General features: G+C 47.9%; 1 protein-coding gene across 3 annotated transcripts in view; it reads left to right on the forward strand.

Annotated features, from left to right (window-relative positions):
* Window positions 1-16,619, forward strand: part of NSF (N-ethylmaleimide sensitive factor, vesicle fusing ATPase) — a 73,855-nt gene that overhangs the window by 30,907 nt on the left and 26,329 nt on the right. For all 3 annotated transcript variants that reach the window (XM_062508005.1, XM_062508004.1, XM_062508003.1), the window contains exons 8-11: window positions 901-1,056; window positions 12,435-12,634; window positions 14,435-14,600; window positions 15,115-15,189. In XM_062508005.1, the coding sequence (XP_062363989.1) occupies window positions 901-1,056; window positions 12,435-12,634; window positions 14,435-14,600; window positions 15,115-15,189 (597 nt within the window). The remainder of the gene's footprint in view (window positions 1-900; window positions 1,057-12,434; window positions 12,635-14,434; window positions 14,601-15,114; window positions 15,190-16,619) is intronic.

Here is a 16,619-nt window from a genome sequence, read left to right on the forward strand (position 1 = left end):
GTCTCTGCTGGGCCTTTGCTAATCATTGTAATTATTGAATAAGCTGGGAAAAAGCTGGAGCAATGAGGTGCCCAGGCTGGCTCTGACTGAACTCAGTGACTGAGGCACGAAATGGAAGAGGAGATTCAGTACAAAGAGCTGTAAACGATGTGTAGGGAGGAAGGAGGAAGAGCTCTCCTGCCCTCTGATGGCTGTGGTGGGTCCAGATCCCAGGCAGGATCAAGGGAATACTGCACCCATCTCTTGCAGTGGGGGCCCTGTTGTTAGGAGCTGTTAAACGTGGCTGCTAAGAATGATCACATATTGTTGTAGAGGGATATGAACAAAGCAGGGTGTCCATCATTCTGTACCTGTGTTGAAGGTACAACCAAACTGCAGCACCTGCAGGCCCATCAGAGGCTGTGGGAGGAAGATGGAAGACAGAGAGGAACAAGGGTTCAGTGTGGAGCTGCTGCTGCACAAGGAAGAACAGGTGGGGACTGGGAAAGGCAGGACTGAGGAGGATGCAGGACAAACCTTTTTTCTTCCCAGGTGGCCTGGAAAAGGGTGTATACTGGTCCTGGCAGCATCCATGTGAGCCAGGTTATATGGGTCCAGGGGCACCTGGATGAATTTGTGGCAGAGAAATCTACTGTGGATTCTTCAATACACAGGAACAACACCTGGCTGGAGAAACCCCTGAACTGGGCAGTTGGAAGGCTGGGAATCATTTGCCAAGCTGGGTCTCTGGTGGCCTGTCCTTGTGTCCTTGTCACAGTGTGTCCTCTTGGCCAACGTCTGGAATTGAGCGCAGAGTTCATGGGATGGGGTCTGACCTGCAGAGCTGTTCTGGTGTCTGTGCCTGTGTGTGCTGCAGTTCTGCTGGGCTGTGTGTTTGAAACCATTGCTTGGCTTTTGCAGGTAAATCAAAGACCAAGGAGAACCGGCAGTCAATAATCAACCCCGACTGGAATTTTGAGAAAATGGGCATTGGAGGCCTGGATAAAGAATTCTCAGATATTTTCCGAAGAGCTTTTGCTTCGCGAGTTTTCCCACCTGAAATTGTGGAGCAAATGGGTGAGTATAATATGGAGAAGTGTGGCTGGGGCACAGGGTGCAGGCTTGTCCCTGTTGTGTGGGTCTGGACACAGGTGACACCTTGTGGTGCTGTAACAGCAGTTTCTGAGGGATCCAGCAGACCAACAGAGCCTCTTCTTCACCTGATGCTCCCAAATGTATTTTGGACTCCTGTTGCTTGGCTGGGGAAGGGAGACAGTCCCACCACAAACACTCATCCCTGCCTATGGAATGTCTGAAGGAGTGAGATACGTGGTTTAACTGGATACTTTTCTGGTAGAATTGAAACTGGGGCTCTGAACAACCTGGTCTGGTGGAAGGTGTCCCTGCCCATAGCAGTGGGTTGGAATGAGATGGGCTTTCAGGTCTCTTCCAAGCCAAACCATTCCATGGTTCTGTGAAACCCTCCCTCCTTGGATGCTTCATTTATCCATAGCAGTGACACTGCTCCTGCTCCTGACTGCCTGGCCATGATCTGTCCATATAGCTCAGAGGACATTTTGTCTTAATGCTCCTGCCATAATCTCTTTTACATCCCAGTTCTCCTGGCAGCTGTACTAGGAGCCTGTCCTCCCTCAGCCTGAGCCCAGTAACCCCAGCATGGGGTGTCAGTTCTTCTGGTCAGGTTTGAAGTGCTGGGGAGGATGCACAGGCCATGGCACGTCCTGGAGTCTGTGAAATAAAAGCACAGATTCTAAATATAACTTCTCTTTTTGAGTCAAAGGAAGGAAGGTAAGTCCCAGTACTTGGTAAACATGTGCTGGCAGGCAGATAAATGGTGCAAGGTTTAATTTTTAGTAAGCAGTGTGCAGCTGCAGGTGTCTGCTTCTGTCACAGAACGTGGCTGGGGATGTTCTGGCTGCTCCTTGTTCTCGGAATATAATCTCTGTGGGTTCATATTTGAACTTGGAATCCATAGCTGTATAATTTCTGTGTATATTTATGTTTCTGATCCACCTTCCCTCTTCCCACAAATGAAGCAATCAAGATTTTGATTACAAAACAGATTTCCATCAGGAGATACATCCTGTTTTGTGCGGGGTTGTGTGGAGCTTCCAGTGCCTGTGGAATTGATGCAAAGTAAACTTCCCTGGGATGTGCCTTCAGTCTCTTCCTGGGGGTTTGTACACGTATGGAGGAACTATGGAGAAGCCCCAAGGCTGGGTCCAGCCAGTGCCTGATTCTCTCTCTGCTGCCTTTTAATTCCTGTCAGTCTGAGAGCTGAGGCCTTTGGGGGGATGCTCTTGGATCTCATGGGTTTTGTGGCTGTGAGCGAGACACAACTTCTCTGCTCTGCTTGAGAACATAAAATGCTTAAATTTGTTAAATATTTAACTGCTCTGCAGAGAGAAGAAATAAGAGAAATGCTGCTGGCTGTGGGAAGAACAGCTTTTACCCAGAGGCACTGGTGTCCAGCTCAGCACTGTCGCTGACAGCCAGCCTCCTTTACTTGAAATATTTTTACCTTCTGAAGCAACTATTTTGTGCATTCATGAAGTCTTCCCATGGAGCCAGGCTGAGAGAGCTGGGACTGTTCAGCCTGGAGAAGAGAAGGCTCCGGGAAGATCTTAGAGCCCCTTCCAATGCCTAAAGGGGGGCTTATAAAACAGAGGAGAGTGATTTTTTTTACATGGACAGGTAATAATTAGAATGGGAATGGTTTTAAACTAACAGAAGAGGAGAGATTTAGGTTAGATATTGGGAAGGAATTGTTCCCTGTGAGGGTGAAAGGCCCTGGCACAGGGTGCCCAGAGCAGCAGTGGCTGCCCCTGGATCCCTGGAAGTGTCCCAGGCCAGGCTGGACAGGGCCTGGAGCAACCTGGGACAGTGGAAGGTGTCCCTGCCATGGCAGGGGTGACACTGGATGGGCTTTGAGATTCCTTCCAACCCAAAGCATTCTGTGATTCTCTGATTCTGTGCCTGCAGTACACAGTCCTTGGTGGGACCACAGGTAAGGGTAAAAGATAATTGCTGTTGTTTAATGAAGGAAGTGAAAGATTCTGTGTAGGACCACTGGTATTTGGATTACCCTGGGCAATGAATTAAAGGTGTGCCCCATTAAATTACGTGAAATACAAATACCCTTACTGTGTATGTTTACACCCAGGCTGCACAAAGAGACATTTTTCAGGGAAGAAGTTGGACTGGGAGCAGAACTCCTGAGCTCTGATTAACCCCAGGGCTAAAGAGCTTATCTGAAATTTGAAAAAACAAAAACTTTCTGACATTCATTTTCTTTGCCTTAGTTATAACTTGCTCTTAACTATATTTCAGATCTGAAATGTCAGTGTGACAGCTGTTCACCTTTGTGAATAATTTATTGGGAAAGGAAAAGAAGGAATTTGCTTGCTCCCTGGTGCTGTAGTGCTCACCCAGTTGTGTTCTTTGCCCAGTGCTCCCAGACTGTGGCTTCCATGCCAAATGCAATAAATATTTCTGTTCAGAACTACATAGAGGCTCTATAGACCCTTCCAGCATTACTTGCAATTTGTGTGTGGTTTATCTAACTTCCAAGGAATGTTCTGGGTTTGGAGCACATAAATCAATGTTAGTTAACCATATCATCCAAGGGGGGGAAATACTGCTCTGGTGGTACAAGCCTTGGTTTATCCAAGAGCAGAAATGTTAGATCAACCCCAGCTGGGCACTAACCCTGACTGAGCTTCCTCCTGGCCTGGGAGGGGCAGTTTGCCTTTTCCACCTGTGGGTGTTTCAGCCCTGCTCTGGTGGCTTTGGGCTTGCAGGACTCTGTAGGGAGCTAATACAATTGGAAGCAAAAATAAAGACAATTTATAGGGTCAGTATTCAGCTAAATCAAATCCCTGGTTGGTGTGATATGACAGAATCCTGGAGTGGTTTGGGTGGGGAGGGACCATAAAGCCCATCCAGTGCCACTCCTGCCATGGCAGGGACACCTTCCACCATCCCAGGTTGCTCCAAGCCCTGTCCAGCCTGGTCTGGGACACTTCCAGGGATCCAGGGGCAGCCACTGCTGCTCTGGGCATCCTGTGCCAGGGCTTTTCACCCTCAGGAAAGGCTGACTTATGCTTGACTCCTGATATCTTGTGGCTGCCAAATGGAATTAAATCCTTACCTGGATGAGGTGTAAGGAAGATGTCTGGAAACATTTTGGTGCCTCACTCATAGGAATGACTTCTGAGGAAGGAACTTGACACCTGAGGGCACTGGTGGAGGGAGATGCCAGTCAGGTTCTCCCTGAGGGACAGCCCAACACATCCCTGCTTCCAGGGAATCCTTCTCCTTTTCAAACCCTTTCAGGGTGTCTGTGGCATCCAGCTCATAGTAAAGCTGTGTCATTCTGTGGTGAAGGGAGTCTGGCTTTGGTTACTGTCTGCTGCAGTTCAGAGCATCCTCCTGCTTCAGCTACAGCTCCTCTGTTTATTTAACAAATGTTGTGTTTTCTTCCCATCCATGGTAAATGCTGTTTTTTTCTGCTGAGAATTTAAATCCAGCTCATTCACCTGCTTGTGCTTTTGCCTAGAACATTGTTCTCTCTTTTTGTTGTTTTTTCTTTCACCCTGACTCCAACAGATATTTAGCCACTTGGAACAACATTTTTGATATTTGGTGCCTGGAGCTGTAACTTGCAACAAAACTGTATAGTCCCTTCTCAGACTCGAAAACAAAACATTTGTGCTGGCCATCTTTTCCTTATTTAAGAACACTCTGGTGTCCCCAGGCTTTGAAACAGAGTCTTGACTTGCAGCAGGGAAGGGATTTCTCAGACTCCTGTGGCACATTAATTGTTGTAGAGGCCTCAAAGAGCAAATTCTGTATGGACATGTTGTTATGGTTTTAATAACAGATATAGATATGTTTGGTGTTACAGGTCACGTTCCTTCTAAGAGACTGAAACAGAACCCAAATTCCCCATCCTCTCTTGCTACCACAAATAAGCTAAATCAGACTTTTTGAGGGTGGTTTCTGTTTCCTGGGAACCATCTTAACCTGTGCTTCTGACCTGCCCTCTTGGGATCAGTTGGTCTCAGAGCTCTGTAATTTTGAAGTTCCAGCTCATGATGGGGAATTGAAGTATGAACAGAGCACAAGGGGAACACTGAAATGAGCAGACACTCGGATTATTTTCTTCCTCAGATTCTGTCTGAAGTGGAAGCTTGTCTGTTAAGCTGCCTTAAACATTAATGCATTAATGTTCTCAAAGTACTCAGATAATACTGTACAAGAAGAATAATGACGGAAAGGTTTTCACCCAGCTATTCTGAAAATAGGGTAATTTTAATTGTAAATCAGTGTCAGGCATGTCTAACCTTAGCTGGGGTGCTGGGAATGCCAGGCCCTGTTGGGCAGTGTGTCCCAGTGCTGGGTGCTGCTCTCAGCCTTTGCATCCAGCCTGGTCCTGTCTCTCCAGCATTCTCCAGGCCAGCTCTGGGATTCTGAGGCCATTTCTCATGACCTCTGCATCACCCATCATTATTTCTCCTCCCTTGGCCTCCCTTCCCTGATCAGGACTGTGGTACCCAACCCAGAACAGGGATCCATTGTGGATCAGCAGGTTCTGTCTGTGCCTCGCGGGCTGGGCCTGGGTAGAATCCTCACTGGGTTTTTTTTTTTTTTTTTTTTTTTTTGCAACATGCAGTTCATTATTCTTCCCCAGCTTGGAAACTCATGCATCAGGTTACATAGATTTCAGATGAATTTAATCCTGCCTGCCAGTGTGTTTGTGGCTCTTGGCTATGCAGGATGCAGATTTAATTGGAGCACTCTGTTCTGTTCCATCTCCCAGGCACCACATGCCACTGAATTCAGGATGGATCATTTCTCACTGTGCTTTAAAGTTTCTGGGTTTTAATCTACTTTTCATCCACCTCTATCTTCATTCAGTCTGTGCTTTTCCTGCATGTCTAGGAGGATGTCTAAGACCTATTTATATCTTTAGGGAAGTCTACATGTCCCTCTCTCATTTTCTTTGTTTCCTCAAACCCTCTGTGTAGGACCCCCATGTTTTCCTGGAGGGAAGTTGTCTCAGACTGGCCAAATAAAGTTGTTCTGGCTAATTCTTGTTTTCTTCAACCTACTTAACAAGACATTATCTTAGAATTTTCCAGTCATCAGGTTAGTGCTAGGTCTGTATCACACAGTCAGAACACAGCTGAGGTTGGAAGGGACCTCTCAGTTTAGTCCAGCCCCACGGTTCCCTCCCTTTTCCCTTTACAACATCAGGGATGACAGTCACCATCTTCCCCCGGTTACTCACCCACCCCGTTCAGGTTCTCACTGACTTTGAGATGATTTCACCCACTCTGAGTTCCCTAGGGTGAAGTTCATGTCCAAGTGATCTGCCAGTATCCAACAGTTGTGGGCTCTTGTGTCCCTTGCTCTTTTTCTGCTTCTGCTTCCTGTTCCTGCCTGTTTGTCACTTTTATTAATATCAGCTGTCACATAAAATGTCAAGTCTTTACTGGTGTAAAAAAGTACTTAACAGCTTGAACTCATCATTTGCTGTTGTTAACTCTTATTCCTTGCTGAGAATGGACCAGTGCTTTCTTGTTCTCCTCCTAACGGGATTTAAGATGAAGTGCTCTGCTCACCCCGAGGCACCTGGATCCAGGGCCAGCCACACTGATCTGGGCACTGAACTCTTGCTTTGGAGAGAACAGTGAAGAAGTCTCTGACATCTGTCACTTACCTCCCCTTCTTAAAAGCAGAGATTGACTCAGGTATCCCTCAGGCATGGGGAAGAAAATGAAGGAGCTGGTGTGTAATTGTTGAAGGAGCTGATGTAATTTGTTCATGTGTTGGATTGCTGGATGCAGCCTTTGTATCAGAAGGGATGCAGTACAACTGGAAAAACTTTGGAGCAGGGCATGAGGGAGGGGGAACAGGAAAGCTTCAGGACACAGAATGAACTGACTTGAAGGACTTCAGTCCTGGGAGGGCTCTGAGAGAGGGGGCTTCCAAATTCTGCACAGTCATCAAAGAAAATGATTCCCTTTTAACAGGGGTGTGGAAATGGGAATGTAGCAGGAGGTTTGGAGGGAGGGGAAGGGGCTTTACACCAAACTTGCAGCAAGGAATTTCTGCATGGATGGCCAGAGCCATTGGAGGGCTTTGCTCCTGCTCCAGGTGGCTGCAGAGGTGTTGGTTGGTGGCATCACCATGGTCTGGCATCCTCATTTTGTCCCCAGCTGGGAGCCCTGAGCTGTCCCTGTGCCCCCAGGGTGTCTGTACATGTTCACAAGGCAGGAAGTGTTCACCAGGCATTCCCAGATCCCAGCGTGCTGGCTGTCTAAGCAGGTGGGAATGGTCCAGCTTTACCAGGGAATGCTGGTGGGATTTGTGTTACTGGCATCCAGGTGGGATGGGGCTGTGAACATCCTGCCTGTGCTCAGCTTCCCACAGAACCTGCCTCTAGAATTAAGGATGTTTCTGCAGCTCTGTTAAGAGACATTTACTCTTTGCTACTGTGCTTGGTTTTCTTTGTTTATGCTCTTACCAAAATCCCTTTTCCTGACCATCCTGATTCTGTTTTTGTAGCCAAAGGCATTCTGTTGGAAGTGTCTCTCAAGCTGATTTATTTTCATTTCTAGTACATTCCCTCAGAAATGGACAAATGCCCTTGTCATAAATTTCATTATTGCCTCCTGATAGATGTGTGTACTGAGCTCCTCAGAGCCAGTGGGATGTGGGGAGGAATCTGTTTCCGAAGGTTCATGGAGAACTTTACTTTGTTTTCTCTTTCCAGTGGCAAAGAATTTCATAAATCAAAACTCTGACCATTGAGAAAAATTCTGGTTCAGGTGTGGCCCTTTCCCTTTGAATTCCAAACAGACACCAGTTCCTTCAGTCTCACTCTGTGTTGGATTGTCAGTCCCACGGGAAGATTAACAGGAGCTTGGAGTAACTCTGGGCTTACAGCAGAGAGGAGAGGGAAATTCCACCCAGCTCTACTTTCAGGGAGATTTTTCTTGTGTAGCAGGTGAAGTCTGTGAGCCCTGAACTTCCTGTAACCTGCCCCAAGATGAATGTGCAGAGATAAACATCTCCCTGCTGGGCTGGGGCTTTACCATCCATGCAGGTTCCTGGTGGTGCATCTGAGTGATCCAATCACACCAGAATGCTTTGATTTTAATTAAAAGGGGAATTACACTCCCAAGTAGAAAATCCCTGTTTTACTAAATCAGTCCTTCTCATCTCTCCAGTAAATTGAAGCGGGAGAATTGAACAAATAAACTTTATCTTGTCTTTGGGCAGGTGATGTTCTGGGTCAGAACAGAGTTTGACTTCCATTGGTAGCACCAGTAACTCTCCCATTCTCAGCAGTTTTTGTGAGTTTTCACTCATATTTTGTTTCCCATATTTGTATGTTTGAGTTCCTGTTAATGTCCCTATTCAGCCTCTTGACTGTCATTGAATGGCATAATTTAAGGGTCAGGTTACAACAATGACCTTTTTTTAGAGCTCATCAAATGATGAGCTGAACTGGTTGGAGATGTCTGCACAGCTGTAATTTGTGTTTAGAAAGATTCTCATAATAGTATTGACATTTGGGACACATTGGTGAAATCAGCAGAGGGGAGATAAACTTAATCAAAATTCCTATGTGGTGTAGAGGATCCCACTGTGATTTGAGAGGTAACATTTGTGATTTGTCATCACCTGTCTATTTTAATAAAGTCCTGCTTGTCCTTAAAACTTTGATTTTAGCCAGGTGAACATGACTGTAAAGGGGAATGTCTGCTGGAGTTGCTTGTGGCAGCTTTTTTTTGAAGAAGAACTAATTGCTTTGGGTCCAGGAATGTTCTGCCACCTGACTCAGATCCTGTTCTCAATTTTGCTCATTCAATGGCAACCAAGTCTTGCAGCAGGTGGTCAGTGATGTCCTCAGAGTTCAGGGAGGGGGAGCATGGATTGTCCAGCATGGGCTGAGCTCATCTGGGCAAGGCTGGAGTTGTCTCAGGGAACCTGCTGGGCTCAGAGCTGGGATCTCTCTGAGAAAGACTCAGGACCTGAGGGAACAGCAGGAGCTGTGCAGGGGAGGTTTAGGTTGGGTACCAGGGAAAGGTTCTTCCCCCAGAGGGTGCTGGGCACTGCCCAGGCTCCCCAGGGAATGGTTCCAGCCCCGAGGCTGCCAAAGCTCCAGGAGTGTTTGGACAGCACTGCCAGGGATGGACAGGGTGGGATTGTTGGGGTGTCTGTGCAGGGCTGGGGGTGGGACTGGATGATCCTTGGGGTCCCTTTCCACTCATAGTATTCCAGGATTCCTTTTGCTTTTCCTTTTGCCTTTCCTTTTGCCTTTCCTTTTGCCTTTCCTTTTCCCTTTTCCCTTTCCTTCTTTTCCCTTTCCTTCTTTTCCCTTTCCTTCTTTTCCCTTTCCTTCTTTTCCCTTTCCTTCTTTTCCCTTTCCTTCTTTTCCCTTTCCTTCTTTTCCCTTCCCTTTTCCCTTCCCTTTTCCCTTCCCCTTGAACAGGAGGAAGATGAAGATTCTAGGATGTTTCTAACCAGATTTGTCCAAGCCAGTTTGTGTTTGGTGTTCCACTCTCGCCATGGGAGATGAGATTCAGGGTGTGGGGTGTTCCAGGCTGAGCCCTCTGTTGGGGTTGAGGCAGCTCATGCAGAGAGGGGAATGTTTGTGCTTTTCAAGAAGTTCAAATTTTTTGGGCTGTGGAAGAGAAGCTTCTGGGGAATATAACTCAGTTGTACTCCTTCTAGGAGAGAGGCTGGGAGTTGCAGGAATCCCAGAATCATTCAGATTGGAAAAGACTTCCAAGACCATCGAGTCCAACCTCTGCCTGATCCCCACCTTGTAACCAGCCCAGAGCATGGAGTGCCATGTCTGGGCATTCCTTGGACAACTCCAGGGATGGGCACTGCAAGCCTCCTGGGCAGACCCTGCCAAGGCCTGACCACTCTTCCATGGAGAAATTCCTGCTGATGTCCAACCTGAGCCTCCCCTGGTACAGCTTGAGGCCATGTCTCCTTGTCCTTTCCCTGGAGTAGAGCCCAACCCCCCCCAGCTGTCCCCTCCTGTCAGGGAGTTGTGCAGAGCTACAAGGTCCCTCCTGAGCCTCCTTTGCTCCAGACTAAGCCCTCCCAGCTGCCTCAGACATTTCCCATAGGACTTAGAAGAAAAACAGAAGAACAGACCAGGTCCAGACTGTTGGTGTTTGTGTTGTGAACACCCTGGCACAGTCACTCCCTGTGGTACCACAGCCCTGCCTTGCCGGACTGGGAACAGAGCCCTGACCTGCCAGAGCCCTTTGGTGGCCTCTTGGTGGGGCCCAGGAGCTGTTGGAGCATCACTGTACTGGGATTTCCCTGCAGAGATCACTTGTCAGCACCATCCTGCGTGGTGCTGGTTACAGAGGAGATCGTGTTCCCCCATGGTAGCAATGCCCTCATGACAGGGACTTGACAGGAAGAGCTTTTAATTTATCTGTGCCTCACTCTCTCCCCTGTGAAATTTGTCTTCACTGCCGGTTTACATTGTTTATGCTTTTGACTCGCAGATGCCTCAGTGCTGACTCATGAGTTCTTAGCCACAGCTCTTGATCTCTGTAGTAAATTTTTTATCTGCAGAGAAGCCCAGCAGGATCTCTCAGCTTTATTGCTGGGCTTACCCAATGCAGCACTGCTGCTCTCTGGGGTTTGGGAGGATTCAGCTGCTCCTCATGGCAGTGTCCTCCTGGAACTTCACTGCAGTGAATGAACAGCCAGACAGAGAGGGAAGAGAGTGTGTGGGGTCACAGGAATTACATTCTATTGAGCAGTTATTCAGACTGAAATCAATTCTTTATTGCCATAACCTTCAGGAGTAAATGAAATCACAGCAAGAGTGTTGGGAAGGTGATAAGGGGTAAGTGTTTGTCCTTTGCAGGCTGAATTGCCCTGAGTCTGAGCAGCCCTGAGGGCTCTGTGGGATGGAGTGAGGTTACCATGGAGCTGAGACAAGGCAGAAGCCAGGAGGGAAATCATCCTGTGGGTGACAGGCAACTCCATGTGCTCAGGCTCCTTAAGCCTGGCAGAAACTGAGCTCAGGTCCCTCAGTCTGAGCTTGGGGCCATCAGTTTGCTGCCTTTTTTTGGTTTTGCTTTTAATGTGCATCCTGAGCACAGCAGAGCTCTTGTTGGATGGATCACATTCTTAAAGAAGTCAATCTGCAAGAATGGAGTAAAAAATAGATTTTCATATATTCATTAAAAAATTTAAAAAACCTTCTGAGTCCCACCATTCCCCCAGCACTCTTGAGGCCACCACTAACCCATGTCCCCTCTCTCCTCTGAGGCTTTCCCTGAGTCTGCTGCTCAGTGTTTAGAACACAATCTCTGCTCTCCTACTGCAGGGTTTTCCAACAGCAGCTTCCAGGCCAGAGGTTCAGTCTTGTGCAGTTACTTTTCCTCCTGGCCAGATCTGGTCTGAGTGCTGAGAGTCCCAGAACAGAGAGTTACAGGAACAGAGAAAACCTGGCTGTGGGCAGGGGCTGGTCCCACAACCTCTCCTGGCACAGGGTGAGGCAGGGCACACACACGGTGAAATTTGGGCATAAGGATATTCAGCATATTGTTAAAACGTGTGGGGATCACAGGATGTATATCCACAATTCCCCAAATCCTTCAGGGAAACTCTTCTTGTTCACACTTGCAGCCTCTCCCAGGAGCTGTGAGCACACCTGGGACATGTGTGCTTGTCTCTGACTGGGATGTGTCCAGCCTCAGCTTGCAGCAATTGCATCCTCTCTTTCCCTACAGGAGAGAATTTAAATTCTCTTACACAGTGCCCAAAGTCCTGTTACTTGAACAAATTAGAGTATTTCAGGTCTTTCTAATTACAGGTTTTTGGGCTGATGGTGCTGGTGGTTCTTGGAAGTTTCTTTCAGTTTTCTCAATACTTATTCTATAAACTTGCAGCCAGAACTGGATATGTGATATGAGACTCACCAAAGCCCAGTACAGGAGTAAAAAGTCTGGTGTTATCACACAAAATTTCTCATTTTCTCTTTCAAGAATCAGATGAGTGTGTCTGACCTGTGTCTGCCTTGCTTGCTGTGCAGGATGTAAAATAAAGTATCTGCAGCCCCTCTCTGCCTGGGAATGAGCAGCATCCCTAGGACCTCCTCTTGGTGAGAATTGTTATTCCCACCTTTCCCAAGGGATCTCTGGTGCTGCGTGTTCCTGACCAGGAGTTACAGCTCGGTGTGGCTGGTGGATGGAGAACACTTGAGTTGTTCTGGAGGTCGTTCCTTGGCACATCCTTGGGATGACGCTGATCCAACCTGTGTTTGAATTTCTGGGACAGAGGCACTGAGCAGAGCTCAGGCCCACCTCTGCTAGCTCCCTGGAGAAGTGCCTCCCTCAGTGCTCTGTCCCCATCCTCTCTCATCCTGTTCCCTGTCCTTGCAGGCTGCAAGCACGTGAAGGGCATCCTCCTGTACGGGCCCCCGGGCTGTGGGAAGACGCTGATGGCGCGGCAGATCGGGAAGATGCTCAATGCCAGGGAGCCAAAGGTGGTCAACGGGCCTGAAATCCTCAACAAATACGTGGGGGAGTCCGAGGCCAACATCCGGAAGCTGTTTGCTGATGCAGAGGAGGAGCAGAGGAGGGTGAGGACACACAGCAATGGGAGTGGTGGGAATGTGCCCGCGAGAGACCAGGAGGGGTCTGGAATCTGCAAATTACTGCTTCTCTTAAAGGCAGAGTCACTGCTTGGCTTGGGGTTATGGTTATTCCTGGTGAGTATTGGTGCTGTGCAGGCTCACACACTATCAGTTGTGAAAACAGTCTTGGAAACTGGAAAGGCAGCTGGGCTCCAGCCAGCTCTGCAGACAGGGACAGTGTGTTGAGATTCCATGCACAGTTATTTGGGAGTAATACAGCAGTGCCCATCCTGCTTGCTTTCATGTGCTGTCACCTGCTCCAGAAGTCCTTACAACTCAGAACTCACACTGTATAAATGTTTGTCTGTTTTTAGTTTTTCTTTGTTTGTTTGTTTGATTGGGGTTTTTTTGTGGGAGAGACATAATTGAATCTGTTCGGGTTTTTCTTACTAAATTAAGCTGGCACATAAGCTTTTGGAGTTTCGAGTTTTTAGGTTGCAGTCATATTGGTGTGTTACAGCACTTGAAGTGTTATAATCAATACACGGTTAATTTTTCTCAGCAGAAAACTAATAGATGAGAATAATGTCTTGAAACTAGAAGTGGAGATAAAGATTCTGTTTTTTCTAGTGATGTTTTTTAATCCATTGCTTTAGCTGGCTTTCAAAACCCCAGTCTTTAGTTTCAGGGTGTAAGTAATCCTTTCATGTGTGCTATGGTAATTTTTCTTTGCTGTGGATCACTTGATCTTGATAAATTTTCTGGTAAAGAAAATCAAATGTCAGGCTAGTCACAGTTAAATACAGGGAAGTCTTTTCAGAAGTCATTAGCAAATGATCCCTTAATTTTATTCAGCTCACAAGACGCAGATTTTGGTGGTGACTTGAAATAATTTCATTTCTTCAGCAAGAGGTTTATTAGTCAGTCAATCAGCTCTGTGTGGTAATACAGACCCACGTGAGCAATCTCCTGCTCTCTGGTGGTTGCAGTATCTCTGGGAGCTGCTTTCCCTTGGCAATAACACACCTGTTAAAATACCACTAGATATTGGCTGCAGGGGCTGGGCCTGATGACAGCTGAGAGATTAAAAAGGTCTCCAAAAGGTTGGCATTGTGTTGCCTGTGTCTGGGGCAGATTGCCAGGGCCAGCACATTCACCCAGTGATAACATGGTCTGCACTGGCTACAAAAGATGTTTAAGAGGTGGAATTTGAAGGGAAAAGCTTCATAATGCAGTCACAAAAAGTATCCTGTTCTCTTAACCAGCTGCAACTGCCTCACCCCTGAGTGAACCTGGAAATGGCAGTTCTGGGTCTGACTGGCACGGAGAACCTGGGCTCCTTCAAAATGTTATCAATAAAGATTCTCTGGCAAGCTGTGTATTTACTAACTTCAGTCCAGCCTGGGTGTTCCCACCCTGGTGCATCCCTCCCTCCCTCCACAGACAAGCCTTGTTCCCTGTCCCTGGTACCTGTCCCTTCCCCAGTACTGAGTGCTGGGAGCCTTTGAGCTGTGTGTTCCAGCTTTGGCCTTTGCTTGGTTTGCTCAGCCTTGTGCTCTTCCTTGCAAAGTTGTAAGTTGGGGAGAGCCCCCTGAGCCCCTTGGTCTGGAGATGGGCAGGATGTTCCCCATCCAGGGGTGACACACACAGACAGACACAGACACAATGTGTGTGTGTGATACTGAGCACACAGGGAGTTTCAGTGCTGTGTCTGTGTGGCTGAGCTTGGTGCAAGGTCGCTGTTGATTTTGGATTGCTCTCAGCAATCAGACTGGTGACATTCCTGACACGTCCTCTTTCCCACAGCTTGGAGCCAACAGTGGGGTGCACATCATCATTTTTGATGAGATTGATGCCATCTGCAAGCAGAGGGGCAGCATGGCTGGCAGCACTGGTGTGCATGACACCGTGGTGAACCAGCTGCTCTCCAAAATCGATGGTGTGGAGCAGCTCAACAACATCCTGGTCATTGGTACGTGGGGTGCCTTACTCTGTCCTGAGGGCTGGGTGAACTGCTGGTGTTTGCTCACTGCAGGTCAGATGAGGTACCATGGCTGCTGCTGGAGCAGCATCAGCAGCAGGTTTAAAGGGAGGTGCTGCTGTGCTTGGCAGATATTGCTGCTTTCAGCAATTCCCTTCTTTAGTTTTTGATAAGGAGGGTTTCACAGTTTAGGGAAACCTGCAAGGACTGATAGAATTGATGGATCAGCCTGTGGGGGTGTGGGGCTGCTCCAGCTGTGCTTGTCCTGCTGCAGGAGCCCTGCAGGTGCTCCACAAGGACAGGTAGATACTGCCACAAGCTCAGGTTTGATCCCTGTTGCCCTGACTGTCCCTCAGGGCATTTCCCAGCATTCCAGAAGATGAGTGCCTTCTGTCTGTTTTCTTGGGACTCTCTGGGTATCTCCCTAGCTCTGTGGGCTGTACCAGGAGCTGGAAACCCACTCAGGAAACTCAGATAACAGTTTTGTTTTTAACTTTGACTTTAGGAATGACCAACAGACCTGACCTGATTGATGAGGCCCTGCTGAGGCCTGGGAGGCTGGAGGTGAAGATGGAGATTGGTAAGCACACTGCAGATCCCAGTTCCTCAACTCCATGAACCTACAGCAGCAAAGCAAATACAGATCATAATGTGAACAATCCCCAGGATGGCTCGGGTGCTGAGCTCCCTGCAGCTCCCTCCAGAATATAAATTAAATCAGACCAATAAAATACTACTTTATCCCTACTGATAAACCTGATCTCAGCTTCTGCCTAGCAGAGTAGGCAGGGATGGGCAGGCAAGACCCTGAATCTCTTGTGTGAAGGAAAGGAATGGTACTAAGTCATCCCTGGGTGGAAATTTCAGGAAGGCCAGACAAGAGCTGTGGATGAACTAAAAGTGGGCCAAGAACTTGGTTTTCCATTTCATCTGGCAACTGGAAAAGCAGCTGTCAGTCAGTAACTGGAAAGGGACTTTTGTAACTGTGCACATGTCACCCTGGTGTGGGGTAAATTAGGGAATATCTGATCATGTAGGCTTTATTAAGAAAATAAGCCCAGATCATCTTACATATATGAGAAGTGGTCACTGACTTAGTATTTGAGATCAGAATTTGGTCAGTGATGATGATGGTGGAGCCTAAAGGGCTGACTGGCCTGGGGGTTCAGTGCTGAGGTAACAATTCACTGAAGAAACATGGGGTGGAGAACAGCCTGGGACTGGTGAAAAGCTCAGTGATCCTGGAATAAACAATCAGGTGACAAGGACTGAATGCTCCTGGGAATTGTGCACGTTGTAAAATGTCTTTTCACATCTCCTCAGCACAAACACTAGTCAGTGCAAATACCAGATCCTTGGAACAGAGGCTGGGGAGGCAGGCTGGGAGGGACTGAGCATGGTGGGGCTCAGAGTGATATGCCAGACTGACAGGTTACATTTCTAAGAGAAGCATCTTCTATATCCCTCATTGTGTGCTGCAGGAGGGACTTGCTATGGTGCAGGCTGGGAAATTATCACCTCAGCTGATGAAAAGGAGCATTTTATAGGAATGACATGGGCCTTATGAAGAGGGAAGTCAAGACTCTGGATTTTGGGAGAGTAAACTTTCAATTGATTCAGTAATTAGTGGCTGTGACCTCCTGGGAAAAGGCACTCAGGGGTAGAGGAGCAGAACGGATTTTACCAGGTCCTGTAGTGACAGGGCAAGGAGCAGAGACTTTTAATGGACAGAGGACAGGGTCAGATGGGCTATGAGGAAGAAATCTATTACAGAAAGAGTGGGCAGGCCCTGGTACAGGATGCCCAGAGCAGCAGTGGCTGCCCCTGGATCCCTGGCAGTGTCCAAGGCCAGGCTGGGCAGGCCTTGGAGCCACCTGGGACGGTGGAAGGTGTCCCTGCCCATGGCAGGGGTGGCACTGGATGGGCTTTAAAGTCCCTTCAACCCAAACCATTCCATGATAATTGCAAGGTGAGAGCTGGATTAGTGGGAGGGATGCCAGGGGACTGACC

Source organism: Cinclus cinclus, chromosome 24 (genome assembly GCF_963662255.1).
Source record: "Cinclus cinclus chromosome 24, bCinCin1.1, whole genome shotgun sequence".
NCBI lineage: Eukaryota > Metazoa > Chordata > Aves > Passeriformes > Cinclidae > Cinclus > Cinclus cinclus.